Here is an 18,055-nt window from a genome sequence, read left to right as displayed (position 1 = left end):
ATTTGGGAGGGTAGCTTTTCCAATGGCATGAACCCCAATAAAATTCACAGGACACTCAAAGCTTTAAAGAGAACTGTGGTGACAAAAACACTGCTTGCTAGCTTGGATTAACAGAGACCAAGACAGTACAAAATGAGAAGAGGCCTTTGGGATTTTCTTAGAAGTTCTATAAGTCCCCCTTCCTCCAGGTTTCAGTGTCATTTTCTTCCCTTGCTGGCTTGAGAAACACTACTCAGCTGCAAACACAGGTCATTTCTTACGAAAAGGACAGAACGAAGAGCTCAGAGGGTACAACAAAGGAGAATCCCTTCCGTGGTCGGGACTAAGTCCTAACCAAAGAGCTGGCAGCAGGTATCAGGCTGTATTTCAGAACTGCTATGGACCAGCATGTCTTCCATTTTCCATTTCTGAATGGGAGCGTCTTTAGCAGTTTAGCAGAATGCTGGGTATGTGGGTGGCAGAAAATTTGTCCCTTTAGTTCTCAAGTCTTAGTACTGAGAGGATTGGTACTCAAGGGGCTATACTCTAGAAACCACACCCAGGAGCCTCATCCCCATCCATACCTGGTGAAAGACGGTAAGATCCTGGACTCAAGCCTGAGCCTAACACCATAATAATTGAGATTTGTGGGGGAACTGAGTAGGGATAAGTGTATTCTTCATGTGGAAGGAATATAAAAAATTGTGGCCAGTGGGTAGATTATGCTGGTTTTTAAATGTATCCATAAGTTTTTTAAAAAATTTATTCCATAAAAAAAGGTAGACTATGGGCCAAGCATAAGTGACTTATTCCTAATGAACAGAATATGGTGAAAGAGATGCTGTGTGAATTGCAAGGCGAGGTTAGACAAGGCAACACAGCTTCTGCCTGGCTCTTAACCTTGGAACCCAGCCCCATGTTGTGAGAAGCTCAGGCCACAAAGAGAGCCTCGATGTTCAGGGTAGGTGTTCCAACTGAGGGGAAGAGAGGCCAGCTCGCCTGGCTATGCTTTTCCTGAGTATAGATTGTGAACAAAATAAACGTTGCTTATTTAAGCTACTAAACTTTGAGGAGATTTTTAGGAAAAAAACAGATAGAAAAGTGGATAAAAAAAAAGAGATAATAAGAAACATAACTTCGACACAGTAGAAATTGGTTTCCTATAAACTGGAATCTAATAAATGTTGAGATTAATTTGAAATGACAAACAGTGCTGATGAGAAGAAGCAGATAAGAACTATTCAGGAGGAAGTTTTTGGCAGGTTCCCTTCACTTACAATTTCTTACAGATAGGCAGGTATGCCTCTTCAGAATTTCCCCTCAAGTTTGAAGATAAGGAAGGTTGGTAAGCAAGGAGACATATGAAGTATAATAGTTGAAAAACAACTAGAAATCGTCAGTTTAATTACCAAAATCAGACTTTTTTACTTCATCTCAATTAACTGAAATTCTAAGGGATAGGCAGCCTTGAATATTTATTTATCTAGGACTCAATCTTCATTGTCCTTTCCTCAGAGAGGAAATAAAACATCATGGAAGCATTTTTAATCTTCTCAGTAGTAAAACAAATGCAGTGTCCTTTGGCAGTATATAATTAAATACAATTTTTCCTTTACCTTACTTAAAGCTTGTTTGTAAGGGAAGGTAGGACTATCTCATTTTTACATTGTACCACAGTGCTTCTCTATATCATAAAAACTGGCTTTGAAATTTTGAAATTCAAATTACTAATCTATTATTTGTCCCAGATAAATTGATTATTACCTTTTTAAAAAAATTGATTTTATTTATTTTTGGCTGTGTTGGGTCTTCGTTGCTGCGCACAGGCTTTCTCTAGTTAACGGCGAGTGGGGGCTACTCTTCGTTGAGGTGCACAGGCTTCTCATTACAGTGGCTTCTCTTGTTGTGGAACACGGGCTCTAGGCGCATGGGCTTCAATAGTTGTGGCACGCAGGTTCCATAGTTGTGGCTTGTGGGCTCTAGAGTACAGGCTCAGTAGTTGTGGCGCATGGGCTTAGTTGCTCCATGGCATGTGGGATCTTCCCAGACCAGGGCTCGAACCATTGTCCCCTGCACTGGCAGGCAGATTCTTAACCACTGCACCACCAGGGAAGCCCTACCTGGTTTTTAACAGCTATACTCTTAAAATTTTTTCTTTGGATGGGATGAAATAGTTATTCTATTCATTATGTGTTAAGCTATAAAGTACAGCTATGCATCTCTTTCTTTTTAAATAAAAGAAGGTAGATACAGGGAACTGTGGTTTCTGAGAATTCAGGATCTATGTCAAGAACGAGATCAGCATGAGTGTTATACACAAGAACCACGTCAAAAGATTTAATTGTGAATTGCAACATGATGGCTTAGAGAGACTTCCAATGAGGAAAGCTGACAGCCCAGACTTAATCTCCTCCTAGATGGTGAAACCTATGGATGAGTCTATGAATTATAATGAGCTAAACATAATGAAGCAGATAGCAGACTAAGTCAGCAGATCTTGTGACCAAGATTTGATGGAAACTGGAGTGAAGTGGGGGGCGTTGGGTGAGAGACTAAAGGTCTGAATGGAGGGAGAAAAAAAGGAATGGACTTTACCTTTGTAAACCCACTTCCCATCATGTCATGGGGTCAGTGAGGCATAAGCTGGCCACAGGCTCCTTCAAGAGGCAAAAAACCTCCATGGAAGTAGAGTTAAAGACATTCCACTACACTGACTTTTTATTATTACATAAAACAACTGGTAATATGCAAGATGACTAAGAAAGAATTCTCATAAAATCTGACTTGGTACTGGCATAGGACAGACATATAGATCAATGCATTACCATTGAGGATCTAAAAGGAAAGCCCCACATTTATGGCCAACTGATTGTAAGAGTGCCAAATAATTGAACGAGACAAGAAGAGTCTTTTTAACAAATGGTACTGGGACAACAGAATATCCACATACAAAAGAATAAAATTAGACCTCTACCTCATACCATATGTAGAAATTAACTCAATATGCAAGAGCTAAAACTACAGAATTCTTAGAAGAAAACACAGGTGTTTATCTTCATGACTGGATTTGGCAATTCTTAGATATGACACCAAAAGACAAAAATCGACCAACTGAACTTCATCAATATTAAAGACTTCCGTGGTTTGAAGGACACCATCAAGAAGGGGAAAGGGCAAGCTCCTGAATGAGAGAAAATACTTGAAAATCCTATATCCGATCGAAGATTTGTATCTAGGATACAAAAAGAACTCTTACAATTCAATAATAAAAAGACAATCCAACTTAAAAATGGGCAAAAAGTTGAATAGACAGTTCTTCAAAGGTACACAAATAGACAATAAGCACATGAAAAGTGCCTCAACATTATTAGTCATCAGCAAACGCAAATCAAAACCACAATGAGATGCCACTTCACACCTACTAGGATGGCTATAATCAGAAAGACAGGTAATGACAAGTGTTGACGGGCATGTAGAGAAATTGGAATGCTTACACACTTTGGATAAAAATGTAAAATGGAGCAGCCACTCTGGAAAACAGTACAGCAGTTCCTCAAAACGTTAAACAGAGTTACCATATGATACAGCAATTCCATTCATAAGTATATTCCAAAAAGAAATGAAAAAAATATGTTCACACCGAAACTTGGACATGAATGTTCATAGAAGCATTATTAACAACAGCCAAAAAGATGGAAACAACCCAAAGGTCCATCAACTGATGAATGGATAAATAAAACGTGGTATGTCCATACAAATGAATATTATTCAGCAATAAGAAGAAATGAAGTATTGATCCACGCTACAAAACAGACGTACCTTAAAAATATTATGCTGAATGAAAGAAGGCAGTCACAAAGGACCCCATATTCTGTGATTCCACTGACATGAAATACCCAAAATAGGCAAATCTATAGAAACAGGGAGTACAGTCGTGGTACTGGGGCTGGGAATACGAGGAAGGGAAAACTGGCACAGGGTGATGGCTGAAACGTATAGGGTTTCTTTATAGGGTGATGAAAATGGTCTAAAATTGATTGTGGTGATAACTGTATAACTTTTTGAATATACTAAAAGTCACTGAATTGTACAGTTTAAATGAGTGAACTGCATGGTATGTTCATTATATTTCAATAAAGCTGTCACCAAAAAATAATGGATGCTTTGGGGTAATGGTGTGCTGCTCAGCTTCAGATCACTAGCCATGGTTCAAGACACAGACAGTCAACAGTGTGCCCTTTTTATGGGAAAATGATATAGGAAAAAGCTGTCTTTTTTACCGGTATCAAATCTAAAACATTAAGAGACAAATCTGCGTTTCACTGCTCAAAGCATGGAGTGATTTATATTTCCCCAAATTAAGTGACTTTTGGGTCCCAAAACTGATTAAAAATTACCTTATGTTTTAGCATATTAATCTGAATATCCATTTCAATTTGATTGATTTTTAAATCTCCATGGAAACTAAGCTCTCCATTTTCATATTCATTTAACTTCCTTCTTGGCATTTTTAAGAGTTTCTTAAGTCTGTAGAAATGCATAGAATGAATAAGTCAAGTTCTTTAAGAGTAGATAATTAATAATTATTTAAACAGATATATGTTCTATCATATAAAATAAATGCTATAAATTATAATTCTTTCTCATATGTTCTAATCCAATATTGTTTGAAAGCATAATGACTAAATTATAATCTTAGGTAAATAATATGAAGAAAAATTTTATGACACACGCTAAGTAAAGAGTTAATATAGTGTGTGTATACATATACTATACAGTTCTTATAAGTAAGCTGTTATTAGTATTCATTTTTAGTATGTTAATATGAAATATTAACTTATTATTAAATACTAGTTATAAACCAGAGATCAGTATCCAAGTTGAAGAAGAAAAGCATATCATATGTGAATGTTTTGAAAAGACACAAAAAGACATTTTGGTACCTACTGACCACAGCCTCTACAAGAAGCAAAGAAAGAACACACAAAAAATATCGACACTCACTCAAAACAGAAAAAGAAACAAGAAAGAAAAATCTTTGGAGTCTGAGCTGACGGGGAAAAAAACCAGGCTGAGCTTCATAAAAAAGGAAATCAGCAGAGAGAGAATGTGTACCAGTCTCTTCAAGCTGTTTTAAGAGATCTAGAAATCTTGCCCAGCACAATGTTAACAAAATGCCAAGCAATGTAGAGAAAATTAAATGAGAGAAAAATACTAATGAGAATCAGGAAAGAGCCATAAGTATAATACCAAAATCCACAGATGCTCAAGTCCTCCTAAGCACATACTCCTGTATACTTTAAATCATCTCTAGATCACTTATAATACCTAATACAAGGTAAATGCTATGTAAGTAGTTATAAATACAATGTAAATAAATGCTATGGACATAGTTGCCACCTGAGGCCAATCCAAGTTTTGCTTTTCGGAACTTTCTGGAATTTGTTTCCCCCTGAATACTTTCAATCTGAGGTTGGTTGAATCTGTGGATACTGAGGGCTAACTATGCTCAGCAAATAACCAGAAAGGAAGCCATGTGGAGGCATCACAGACATTGGGAAACACTCTATTTTTTTTTTTTTTTTAATCTGAGTGGTCAAAACATGATCACTAATGTTATTATTCTTTAAGTCATACATATGTTTTTGTATGTATATTCTAGAACTAAACTTTTAGAGCAGAAAGAAAATATAAGCAAAATCAAGGTAGTTTTTGATGTTGTTAAACAGTGACACAAATAGGTTTTTAGATATTAAAATACTTGAACGCTGAAGGGGAAGAACACAACTAAAAGAAGGCAGGATTACCAAAAAAGAGCAAAGATATCTTGCAGACATAAAAATTCAAGGTAGATGATGAAGAGCAGAGTGACATTACTATATGCAAGGCACTCTATTGTTATTGTTTTAGAAATCATTAAAGAGGAGCTGTAATACTGGGGCACTCAAAACAGTTTCAGATTGTGCTGTGAGTTTCTAAGGTAAACTTTTAAATAGGATGGATGATTTAAGTATGAATATACACATACAAAATGAATTTGTATCTAAGGTTTTAATAAAACAAAATTATAGTTAAATCAATTAGTTAATAGTTGAAATTATCAGAAATATTAAAATCTTACCCAATAATCTCTTTTTCTAATTCACTATTTTTCTTCATTTCTTGATCCAAATTATATTCCAGAGACTGTTTTAACTCAATATATTTCTTTAATTGCTCCTTTTCATCCTCAGACTTTGAAAAAAAAAATTTTAATTATTTTTTAAAACCTAGAGACTTACTCTTCTTTCTTAAAAATATTACTTCTCATGAGTTCATGAGTAATATACATTTATAGTGAAACGCAGTTTATAAACCTGATGCCAATAAGGACAGACTTCAAAACTAATGACTTTTCTTGAAACAGCTTATATCGATTTTTCATTTTCATCATTTCATCATTTTCCTAGAATTTAAATTGCCAAAATTTATTTGTTAAAAACAGACGTTTTGGGACTTCTCTGGTGGCATGGTGGATAAGACTCCGTGCTCCCAATGCAGGGGGCCTGGGTTCAATCCTTGGTCAGAGAACTAGATCCCACACGCAGGCCGCAACTAAGAGGTTGCATGCCACAACTAAGAAGCACACCTGTTGCAACTGGGGAGCCCGCCTGCTGCAACCAAGACCTGGAACAACCAAAAAAATAATAATAAATAAATAAATAAATAAATAAATAACACAGAGGTTTTTACACGCTAATGAAATTTTTTTAAAGAGTGGCTATATTCACGTTTTAGTTTCTAAAGATGCCCTAGAAACATTTTCATCAATGGTTTAAGATATTCCAGGTTTTGTTAAATCACATCTTACTAATATAATCTTTGAAAAATTCCCACACAACATGAGATAAAGCCTTTCATTCTCTGTAAGCGTTCTTCCATAGGTTTCAATTTCTCCATTTCTATTAACCATTCTTCTCTTTAAATAAAGTTTAAGTCTTCTATACACTAAATAAAAATGTAACTTCTTCTTGATTCTTGTAGCTTTTTCTCTCATCCGCACCCCCGCCACTGGACTCCTACATTCTTTTTTTAATTAATTAATTAATTTTATTTATTTATTTTTGGCTGCGTTGGGTCTTTGTTGCTGCATGCGGGCTTTCTCTAGTTGTGGTGAGCGGGGGCTACTCTTCGTTGTGCTGCGCGGGCTTCTCATTGTGGTGACTTCTCTTGTTGCGGAGCATGAGCTCTAGGCACATGGGCTCAGTAGTTGTGGCTCGTGGGCTCTAGAGCGCAGGCTCAGTAGTTGTGGCGCACAGGCTTAGCTGCTCTGCGGCACGTGGGATCTTCCTGGACCAGGGCTCGAACCCGTGTCCCCTGCATTGGCAGGCAGATTCTTTTTTTTTTTTTTTTTTTTTGCGGTATGCGGGCCTCTCACTGTTGTGGCCTCTCCCGTTGCGGAGCACAGGCTCCGGACGTGCAGGCTCAGCGGCCATGGCTCACGGGCCCAGCCACTCTGCGGCATGCGGGATCCTCCCGGACCGGGGCACGAACCTGTGTCCCCTGCATCGGCAGGCGGACTCTCAACCACCGCGCCACCAGGGAAGCCCGGCAGGCGGATTCTTAACCACCGTGCTACCAGGGAAGCCCCGGACTCTTACATTCTTTAACGCATGGTCTCATCCACAATTCATCTTTCATCACTTATTCTCTTCTTTTACACTAAATTGACTTTCAATCTTGTAACTCCACTAAAAGTTTTGAGGGTCATCAAGAACTGTTTCTTCAGTCCTTACCCTGCTTTACTTCTCAGCAGCAACTGCTAACATGACCACACTCTGCCTCTGCTCCTCTGAGCCCACCTCAGTCTGAATGACAGTAACCCTTGATGTTCAGTCCTTGACCCTTTCTAATCCTCTTTCTAAATTCTCTCAGGGCTCCTTACATCTCAAGGCTTCGTACCGGATTCCCTAACCTACCTTTCCAGCCTTGACCCCTTTGCTGAGATCACCTGTACTTTTCTCTCCCGCTTCTCGCTCCTCATAGACAACATCCTCAGCCACACTCATGAGCCATTACTCGGTGTGGATTATCCTTGTACAGAGCTATTCTTGGACACTTTATGTTTATTCTTATTGGTGTTACTTTGAGTGTAGTGTTATTTTCTAATCTTGGGGGGCACCCTCACCCTTAGCATGTTGACCAGCATACTTTGTCTTTATTTTCTTTTATAATGTGAAAGTTTTTCACAAGGATCAGATTATCAATTATTTGCCCTTGTTTTCTTTTTTTTTTTTTTGGCTGCATTGGATCTTCGTTGCTGCATGCGGGCTTTATCTAGTTGCGGTGAGTGGGGGCTTCTCTTCACTGTGGTGCGCGGGCTTCTCACTGTGGTGGCTTCTCTTGTTGCAGAGCACAGGCTCTAGGCACGTGGGCTGCAGTAGTTGCAGCACATGGGCTCAGTAGTTGTGGCTCGCGGGCTCTAGAGTACAGGCTCAGTAGTTGTGGCGCACGGGCTTAGTGGCTCCCCGGCATGTGGGATCTTCCCGGACCAGGGATCGAACCCATGTCCAATGCATTGGCGGGCGGATTCCTAACCACTGCACCAGGGAAGTCCCTGCCCTTGTTTTCTTTTGAATAATTTCCTATTCCATAGAGACCTGACCTTATGGAAATCTTCTGACACTCCTTTCAGGTGAATACTCAACTATATTGTTTGGAGTCTTGAGTCAGATAGAGCTCTCTCTTCTTCCCAGCCCAGATTCTTCATCTCAACACTGTGCTGACCATATATCTTAACTCAGGTTGGCTCTGGCCTGGGGATTCCTAAGATGAGAACTTTCTAGAGAAGCCAGGGCTACTGACTGAGTTGGTGAAAAGCTGTCTCATTAAATTTTTGATTTGTGTAGACCTTAAAGTGGCCAATAATTCTATGTCATAATCCTAACTCATTTCTATAGGAATCTACAGAAAATCCCTCATTATTTTTTTAATATGCTTAATCAGTGTGGGGTATTCTTACAAAATTTTCAATTTCTGATACCCGAATAGATTTCTGTTTGACAATGTAAGGGGACATCTGGCACTCTCATTCACATGAGACTCCTTTTGTCAACATATTGTATTGTCACTTGTAGGAAAAGTATGCTAATACAATGTGACTAATTTATATCAAGTCTAGAAAAAATAATTTTCAATGTTTCTTTGAACACAAGAAGGGCCAGTCAATAGAATGTTCTAGTTCCCCTGACAGGTATATCTGTATAATGACACTGCATGAATCTAACTATTGTGATGGAAAGAGACAAGTTGGTAGGTGCATCTACCTCATCCCTCCAACTTAGGGTTCACAATAGAATCTTCTGATTTTTAAATCATAGGTAGCTTCCCCTACAAAGGAGAATATAAATGGCAGGAGAATCCCTTTCTGCTTGGTAAATAGTTACATAGCTTTCACTATACATTGATAAATTGGAATCCTGGATTACACATCAGTCTTTTCTGAGACTGGCTGTTACACCTTTGAAAGGCTGATTAACTCAACTGTCTGAGAAAAAAATTGTTCCTGAACTTGCTATGCTAGGAGCACCTGTTACTATGTAAGGCCCTGACTGAGCAGCCATTTCTACTTTTTCACTGGCATCTCTTTTCTTTTTTTAAAGAAAAAAGGGGGACTTCCCTGGAGGTCCAGTGGTTAAGACTTTGCCTTCCAATGCAGGGATTTCGATCCCTGGTCAGGGAGCTAAGATCCCACATGCCTCCTGGCCCAAAAACCAAAACATAAGAGAGAAGCAGTATTGTATCACATTCAATACAGACTTTAAGAATGGTCCACATCAAAAAAATCTTTAAAAAAAAAAGTAAAATAAAATCCAAGAAAGGAAAAAATATATTCCTTTCAGAAAAATGCTTGCATAGTGACCTAGTATTCCTTCTTGATAAAGAAAACGAACTACAACATTAAAAGCAATTCATTCTCGGGCTTCCCTGGTGGCGCAGTGGTTGAGAGTCCGCCTGCCGATGCAGGGGACACGGGTTCGTTCCCCGGTCCGGGAGGATCCCACATGCCGCGGAGCGGCTGGGCCCGTGAGCCATGGCCGCTGAGCCTGTGCGTCCAGAGCCTGTGCTCCGCGACGGGAGAGGCCACAACAGTGAGAGGCCTGCATACTGCAAAAAAAAAAAAAAAGTAATTCATTCTCAAAATAGCACTGGAGGGTTTAGATTACGAGGGAAATTCAGAATTCTAGATCAAATCATTATTCAAATTTCTGGACTCAAACAGATATTTGTGTACCACTGTTCATAGCAGCATTATTAACAATAGCCAGAAGGTGGAAAAATCCCAGTGTTCATTGACAGATGAATGAATTAACAAAATGTGGTATATATAAAATATTGCTTTTGGACTGTCACAATCTTTTTAATTAAAATCTTACTAGAAAAATCAATTTTATTATTTCAGTCAACTTCCTCTATAAAGAGGAATTATGCTACTAGTAGCAAGTAGTATCAATATAAAAATAAACTCTTTTATCAATGAGACTTTTCATATTGTCCAAAATATTCTTATATATTACTAGTATAAAAATTAAAATTCCTTTTCAGCATGACAGAAATTAAGAGATTGACTTACTGAACTCGTACTTAACAGGTTTTTCTGAAGCTGTTCAATTTTGCCGGCTTGCTTTTTGACTGTAGCTTTTAACTTGGCATTTTCAATTTCAAGCCTAAAATGCATATTTTAAAATAATTATTCTTACAAATAGATTTTTAAAATACCACACACATTTTCTGAACAAACACCTGCAGGTTCAATTACATACGTTCTTAGAATTTTGAAAAGTAGATGATTTGGCAATTGTGCCATTTTCTAGTTGTGTTCTGTGGATAATGTGAAAAATTTAGAAATAATGGATAAAAATTATGCATTTCAAAATAGCTCAAAGCTGAAATGTTTACCCAGCCTCACAATGATGTATTTATTGTCATTACTGATATAATTCTCATACTATACTGCTTATCTGCTCTATACTTAAGTTATTTTCTGTGCTGCTTCAAATTGTACTTTTGGATGTGATCCTGCGTCTTCTCAGCACATCTCATGGCCTCTGTACGTCGATCCTGTGCTTCTTGCAACTAAAAGGAGAAAAAATTTTTTTAAATTACTGATAACCTAGCAAATCCGCCATCATCTGTTTTTATGTCTTTCATCTGCATATTGTTTATGACTACTTTCCTGCTGCAACAGCAGAGTTGAGTTGCTACAACAGACACCTTGTGAACCACAAAGCCTAAAATATTTACTATCTGGCCCTTTACAAGTTACTGACCTCTAGTACTAAACCACAACATCACTCATGCTTTAAATTATATTTTATCACATAAATACACGAACTTACAAATTGGCCAAATGGGGAAAGACATTTATATTTTTTATTCCACGCTCTATACCAATTATAATTTTAAATATCCACATGTGTGAATGACCACAGCTCTTCCAGTGATTATGAACGTTCACACTACACACTACTGTTGGTGACAGCCAGATGCCTCAGCGACTAGTGTGAGAGGCAGTATCTACACAGGAGCCGGAACGCGTGGGTCTGAGTCCCAATTCCACCAGTTATTTGTTGGATGTCCTTGAGCAAATTACTTAAATTTTCTGTGTCTCAGTTTCTCCAGCCGTAAAATGAAGATAATAATAGCACTGACCTCACTGGGATGTCGGGAAGATTAAATTGGGGGAGGGGGGTAAACATCACGTATTTAGAAAAGTACGTGGCACATAGTAAATGCTAAGTGTTTACAATCAGAATTATTACAGTTGCTGTATTTTATGTTCTAAACAATTTGATATTTTAGGCAGATGGCGCGCCAACAGAAGTGGCCTCCTGTACAAGTCCCACTGAAAGCATTCTCCATACCATTGAAATTGGCGGTAAACGGGGAGTGTGAGGACCAGAATGTATGTGCCCGGTACTTCAAAAACTTTCAATGATTCCACTAATCAACCAGTACTTTCTTCCACTTATAATAATTTATAACTTACTTCCTCTCTGTACTACTCAGAGGGCAGTGATCATGAATTTAATATGCGAATAGCACCTCCTGGATTGAGTGGTACATAACTTACATGACCATCAGAGGAAGGGTTAAGTCACTGGCATGGAAATATCACCCTATTGCTAAATCAAAGTTCTGAATCAGTTCACTCCCAGCGACTGTTTATGTCTAGAAAGTACTCGGATGAGAAAGTTAAGGTTATGTGGTATGGATATCGGAGAAGCTATCCACAGAGCTTTACAGTTGGTGAAATGCTATAAATGTCAAAATCCCCAGTTCTGGCTGCATAATGAAGGAAGGTAAATTTAGATTTTTTTTCCAGAGTGAGGGAAAAAAAAAAGAGCATTTAATTGAACGATTCTCCTCTATTAGATTAAGAGCTTTTAATTTTATATTTAATTAATTAAAATACATTTTAATAAAAGATTTATTATATCAATAGCTCCAAGAAAAAATTATTGGTATGGTATAAAGTACTTAATTGTATCCTAGCAACTGTTAAGCTAAAATATTTTCAATTTATGCAAGACAGGTGCCGTGCATATCAATAAATATTCCCTGTTAGACAAATTTATACTTAGACAAGATTCTCTCTCATGAAAAAAATTAAAAGTGTAAAACTGAGGGCAAAACTGTTCTTCACAGACTAGATGTCAGGGTCAATGAGAGCTAGGACAGTCAGAGAGAGCTTCATGGAGAAGACTGGGGGCCAGGTCTGAATAAATGGAAGATTAGGCAGGAGGAAAAGAAACTGTAAAGACAGAAAGGACAGCATGAGTAAAGGCCAAGAAAAGGTGAAATCAGCCAATTAACCCAGAGGATAAAATCCAACAGCAGGGAGATAAAAATTATGTCCACACAATAACTTGTAAATGAATGTTCACAGCAGCATTATTAACAGCCCAAAGGTGGAAATAACCCAAAGGCCCATCAACTGATGAATGGATGAATGGCTTAGCCACATAACATGCTGTTCGACAATAAACAGAAATGGAAGTACTGATATGCGCTATAACATGGATGAACCTCGAAAATGTTACGTCAAATGAGAAAAGCTAATCACAAAGGACCACATACTGTGTGAGTCCATTTATATGAAATACCCAGAACAGGCACGTCTACATAGACAGAGATTAGACTGGTGGTTGCTGGGGCTGAGGGAGATGGGGGCCATGGGTGATGGCTAAGGGATGCAGGGTTTTCCTTTGGGGGTGATGGAGATGCTCTATAATTGACTGTGGTGCCAAGTGCACGACTCTCTGAATATACAAGGAGAGATTCAACTACACATTTTAAATGGGTGAATTATACGATATGTGAATTATCTCAATAGTTTTCTTAAAAATACAATGGCAGGATCTATATAATTTTCTATTTTGGGTGTACATACTATACACGATCTGAGTATCTCTACGCTTCTACAATATATCTAAAATGAAAAGAAAATGAAGGCAATGCCTAACTTCAACTGGTTTGTATAATGACCTTTCTGCACAAGTTATTCTGAAATCCATGAAATAAATATCCACAGATACTATATCCATTCACGAAAGTGAAGATGAAAAATGACAATTTTATGGAACATTCCATTAAACATTATCCTCTGATTTTATCTGGCTTGCTTCATCATGGTAGTAGAGATATCACTAAAAAATACTGTTTAATAGAAAAAAAGTCTGTCAACTTCTGTGAGGAATCATGCACAATTCTCAACTTTCCTAAGGGTAAATAAACATTGTAAGAAAAAATATATAATGCAAACGGCAGAATGAAAGTCAGAGTTTAAGAAACAAGTGCAATATAAAGATAACAAAATTGTAATAAATTTACTTGTAACGAAAATACAAAAGAAAGCCGTCCAAGAAAATTAGTGTCCTAAAACACTTTATCCTATACATTAAGTATTGACACGTTAAATTTCATACATACCTGACTGGTGACTTGACGTAATTTTTTCTTTAAATCCTGTGCCTCATCTTCTAAATTAGTACGATAACGTGACGTGACCTCCAGTGAAGCCTCTGACATAGATTGCTTTTTTAGGGTATCAGCCAATTCTTGTTGAAGTTGTCTCACAAGTGCCTAATAAGATACTCTGTCACTGATTTTATAAACTACCTTATTATTATGTTAATAATAGATAACTCCAACATATGTACTTTGAAAACTATCACCAGAGACATCAATTTGTCTCCTTCTTCTCGTATGTGCACCTTCCTGCTCACTGAATTTGGTTTAAGACACAGAAGGTGTTACCCTCTGGCCTTATCGCTATTAAGTTACTTAGACAATGGATTCAGTCCCGCTATCCACTCCCTGCCCTTCCCGATCAATTTGCAGAGCTTGAGGACCTCCTCAAGTGTCAGAAAGAAATGGGTGTGTAGGTGGGACGAGTGGTGGGAACATCTTCCCTCTTCTCTACTGGAGGCTTCCATTAACTTCAGAGATCCTCACATATTCAATCCAGTGCTCAATAGATTCCTATCTCAGAATTAAAATGAGGTCATTCCCATTTTAATTCCTAGAATTAAAATGAGACCTTCAGGGCCTCCCTCTGCCTCCCGATGGCAGCCCCTATGACCCTGTCCCCCACTCTATTCCTGCTACTCATGAATCTGCCACCCCTCACTAGTCTGAAAATGGGAGTCCAATGTCAAATTAATAAGTCACAGAGAGCTACAATTCTCTTTGTATTGGACAAATTTATATCCAAATGATAGTAACTGAGCCTTGAAATGAGAATTATGAGCAAATTATTTGTAAAAATGTTCCAAGTAAATTATAAATAGAAGTGGGAAGATTAAATCAAGTATAGTTTTGCTAAAGCTCACTACTTTAATCCCAAATTATGATTTAATGAAAAGTAGATGCCTTTAAAGAGTTGAGAGGTCATAAGAATACATGGTTTGAGGCTGAACTATTTCCCAAATTAATTCAAATTGACATGAATAAAAATAAAATTATATCAACTAAAAAGTTATGACAAGCTACTGAAGGAAAAGTACTATGAGATATGGCATCAACACATCAGTTCATCTGGGAAATCTGGAATTGACTGTCAAGGTAATACACACAACTGAATCTTAATTTCAAAATAATTCAGTTTAGATCTGAGCGTTTCATTTATCTCCTTCATCATGATACTAAAATGTGACATAAAGATTAAAATTATTATCTTAGCAGTAGAAGAGTAAATTACTAATACCTGTCTATACCCATTAACAAGTTATAACTTAATCTCTTAAAATTTCATAGGTGACACAATGTCTCTACTCAAAGTAAAGCACCTCTCAGGTCTAATTCTTTATTTGCTGGATACAAGGTATGCTTTTAGGCTGATTTACAGTCTATAGATTTATAGTCTATATATTTTTTATATTCAACTAGATTCAACATTTAGCCATAATCAAAATCACTTTGAATTTTCTTTCAGGAAGTCTGAGAATTATTTCTCTTCTTGGATACTTACTTCCCTTTCTGTTTTCTCATTTTCATACTGATACATTCTCTCTTTTAAATGATTACATTCATTGATTAACTCCTTGTTTCTTTCCTCCAGCATCAGACCTTGTTTTTCACTTTCAGCGTGAAGTTTTTTCACAATATCCTGAAACTGGTCTTGGATGTTAATTACTGTCTTCTCTTTACTGTCGGCTTTGTTTTGCGCATCATCCAGTTGCTGTCTGAGCAACATGTTTTCACTCTGGAGTTGAGATAATCTCTCTTCTAAGGATTCCTGCTTTCCAATGTATTTATTCACTTTGCCTTGTTCGCTTTGATACATGTGTTCAATTTCCTTCTTTTGACACTGTGCTTGGCTTAGGTCTCTCTGTACACGCTCTAACATCAAAGTCTTTTCTCTGAGAGCATCCCTCGTGTGATGGAGCTTGGTTTCTAGGCTATTGAATTTACTTTCAGCTTTAGAAAGTTGCTGGGAAAGCATCTCATTGTTATCGTTCAGGTTAGACACATCAAAATTCATTTTGTCCTGCAAGCGTAACCACTCATCTCTTGCTCTCTGGAAGGCAAGTTCCAGGTCTCTTTTTGATGTCTGACTTTGATGGTGATCATGTATGGCGGTAGCCAGTCTAGAACGGTAGGATTCCACTTCTGTTTCCAGTCTTTCTTTGCTTTGTTTTTCATTCTCCAGCTTAGAGTTTAGCATTGTATTCTCAGCTGTCAGAACATTAAGTTGTCCAGTATATTGGAATGTTGTCTTTGTTAATATTTCCTCATTCAGTTTTATTGTCTTTTGAAGATCATCATTCTTTTCTTTTACAATTTCAATGTCCTCAAAATATTTCTTTTCCTTTTCCTGGTTCTGACATTTTATTGTGTCTATTTCAAGTCTTAGCATGGCAACTTCATCCTGCAACATGTGGTTTTTATGTAACAGATCTTTTTCTTTTTCAGGACTATCGGACACCTAAGTGAAACAAAGGAGATTTTTAGCTAGTACTCAATAAATTGACATTTCATGATTTCCTCTGAAAGACTAACCTATATGTTTATACAATGAAAAGGCTGCAATAAGTGGATATCCAACTGGAAAAAATAAGGTTGGATACAAACCTCAGACTTCTTACAAGCAGAAATCTTCAAAAGTTCAAAAATTTAATTAAAGACAATGAATCCACGAAAGCAAAAAAGAAACCACAAGAGAATTCTTAAGAGGCTCAGAATTGGAAAGGCCTTTCTCTAAATTATAACAAACCCAGAAGGCTTAAAATAAAAGATTAATAAATCTGACTACACTTAAAAATTGCATCTGATGTGATATATTTATACAATGGAATACTACTCAGCCATAAAAAAGAATGAAATAATGCCATTTGCAGCAACATGGATGGACCTAGAGACTATCATACTAAGTGAAGTAAGCCAGACAGAGAAAGAGAAATATATGATATCATTATATGAGTAATCTAAAAAAAATGATACAAATGAACTTATTTACAAAACAGAAAGAGACTCACAGACATAGAACAAAAACTTACGGTTACTAAAGGGGAAAGAGGGGGAGGGATTCATTAGGAGGTTGGGATTAATATATACACACTACTATATAAAAAACAGATAACCAACAATGACCTACTGTGTAGCACAGGGAACTACACTCAATATTTGGAAAAAGAATCTATAAAGGTATATATATATATAAAACTGAATCACTGTGCTGTATACCTGAAACTAACACAATATTGTAAATCAACTATACTTCAATAAAAAATAAAATAAAATACCACCCGCTAGCTTAAAAAAAATTACATCTGCTATCTAACCTATACAGCTACCCCATAGTAAAAGCCTTAGCTCTGTATATATTTCGACAGATTAAATTTCCTAAAAAATTTTTTTCCTGAGAATACTCCATAAATATTCTACGTTTCTAATATTTGTATAGTCCTGAGAATATTCCATAAATATTCTATGTTTCTAATATTTTTACAGTCAGTTACAAGAATTACATCTACTGATAACTGTACTAAATAAGCACTTCTACAAATGTCAATTAACTCATTTAGCTATGACAGTCCTGGAAATGAGGAAGTCAAAAATACAAGCAAGCTGCAGGCTTTTCTCCAGGTCTTCTGACTTTACTATGAGTCCCCTTACACCAAACCACAGCTAGTTGTCTAGTACAAACATATAAATATGAAATGGGCCTTATATTTCACTAATGGTGCATACACTAGTGGTAAATAAGGTAAAATTTATAGAGATCTTAGAAAATCATGAGATTATTCGCTGCTGCAATCACTTTTATTCTCTCTTCATAATGCTTAAAATAGTAAGGTAGGGGGAAATACAGTGAACTGTTTCACTAAAAATAAAATACGTATCAATAAATTATCACTAAATAAATATTATGGCATATCTATCACTATTTTCAAAAGTTCCTTGTACTGAAATAGGACACTACATGGAGCAAAGTGTTAATTTTCTCACAAGTAGAAGAATGACATCCAAAAGACGGTCTCTGAACTGGCTATACCTTTCCTCCTTACCATCAGTGGAAGGGATAAACTAACCT

At 37.0% G+C, this 18,055-nt stretch overlaps 1 protein-coding gene across 2 annotated transcripts in view; it reads right to left on the bottom strand.

Annotated features, from left to right (window-relative positions):
• Nucleotides 1-18,055, bottom strand: part of ANKRD26 (ankyrin repeat domain 26) — a 103,144-nt gene that overhangs the window by 9,738 nt on the left and 75,351 nt on the right. For both annotated transcript variants that reach the window (XM_022580328.2, XM_089903842.1), the window contains 6 exons: nucleotides 15,491-16,447; nucleotides 13,951-14,103; nucleotides 11,024-11,094; nucleotides 10,592-10,685; nucleotides 6,101-6,213; nucleotides 4,377-4,506 (listed from right to left, as the gene is read on the bottom strand). In XM_022580328.2, the coding sequence (XP_022436036.1) occupies nucleotides 4,377-4,506; nucleotides 6,101-6,213; nucleotides 10,592-10,685; nucleotides 11,024-11,094; nucleotides 13,951-14,103; nucleotides 15,491-16,447 (1,518 nt within the window). The remainder of the gene's footprint in view (nucleotides 1-4,376; nucleotides 4,507-6,100; nucleotides 6,214-10,591; nucleotides 10,686-11,023; nucleotides 11,095-13,950; nucleotides 14,104-15,490; nucleotides 16,448-18,055) is intronic.

Source organism: Delphinapterus leucas, chromosome 2 (assembly GCF_059928025.1).
Source record: "Delphinapterus leucas isolate spDelLeu-1000000601 "Yukka" chromosome 2, BTC_Dleu_Yukka2, whole genome shotgun sequence".
Lineage (NCBI taxonomy): Eukaryota > Metazoa > Chordata > Mammalia > Artiodactyla > Monodontidae > Delphinapterus > Delphinapterus leucas.
This window is presented reverse-complemented; position numbering and strand designations above follow the sequence as displayed.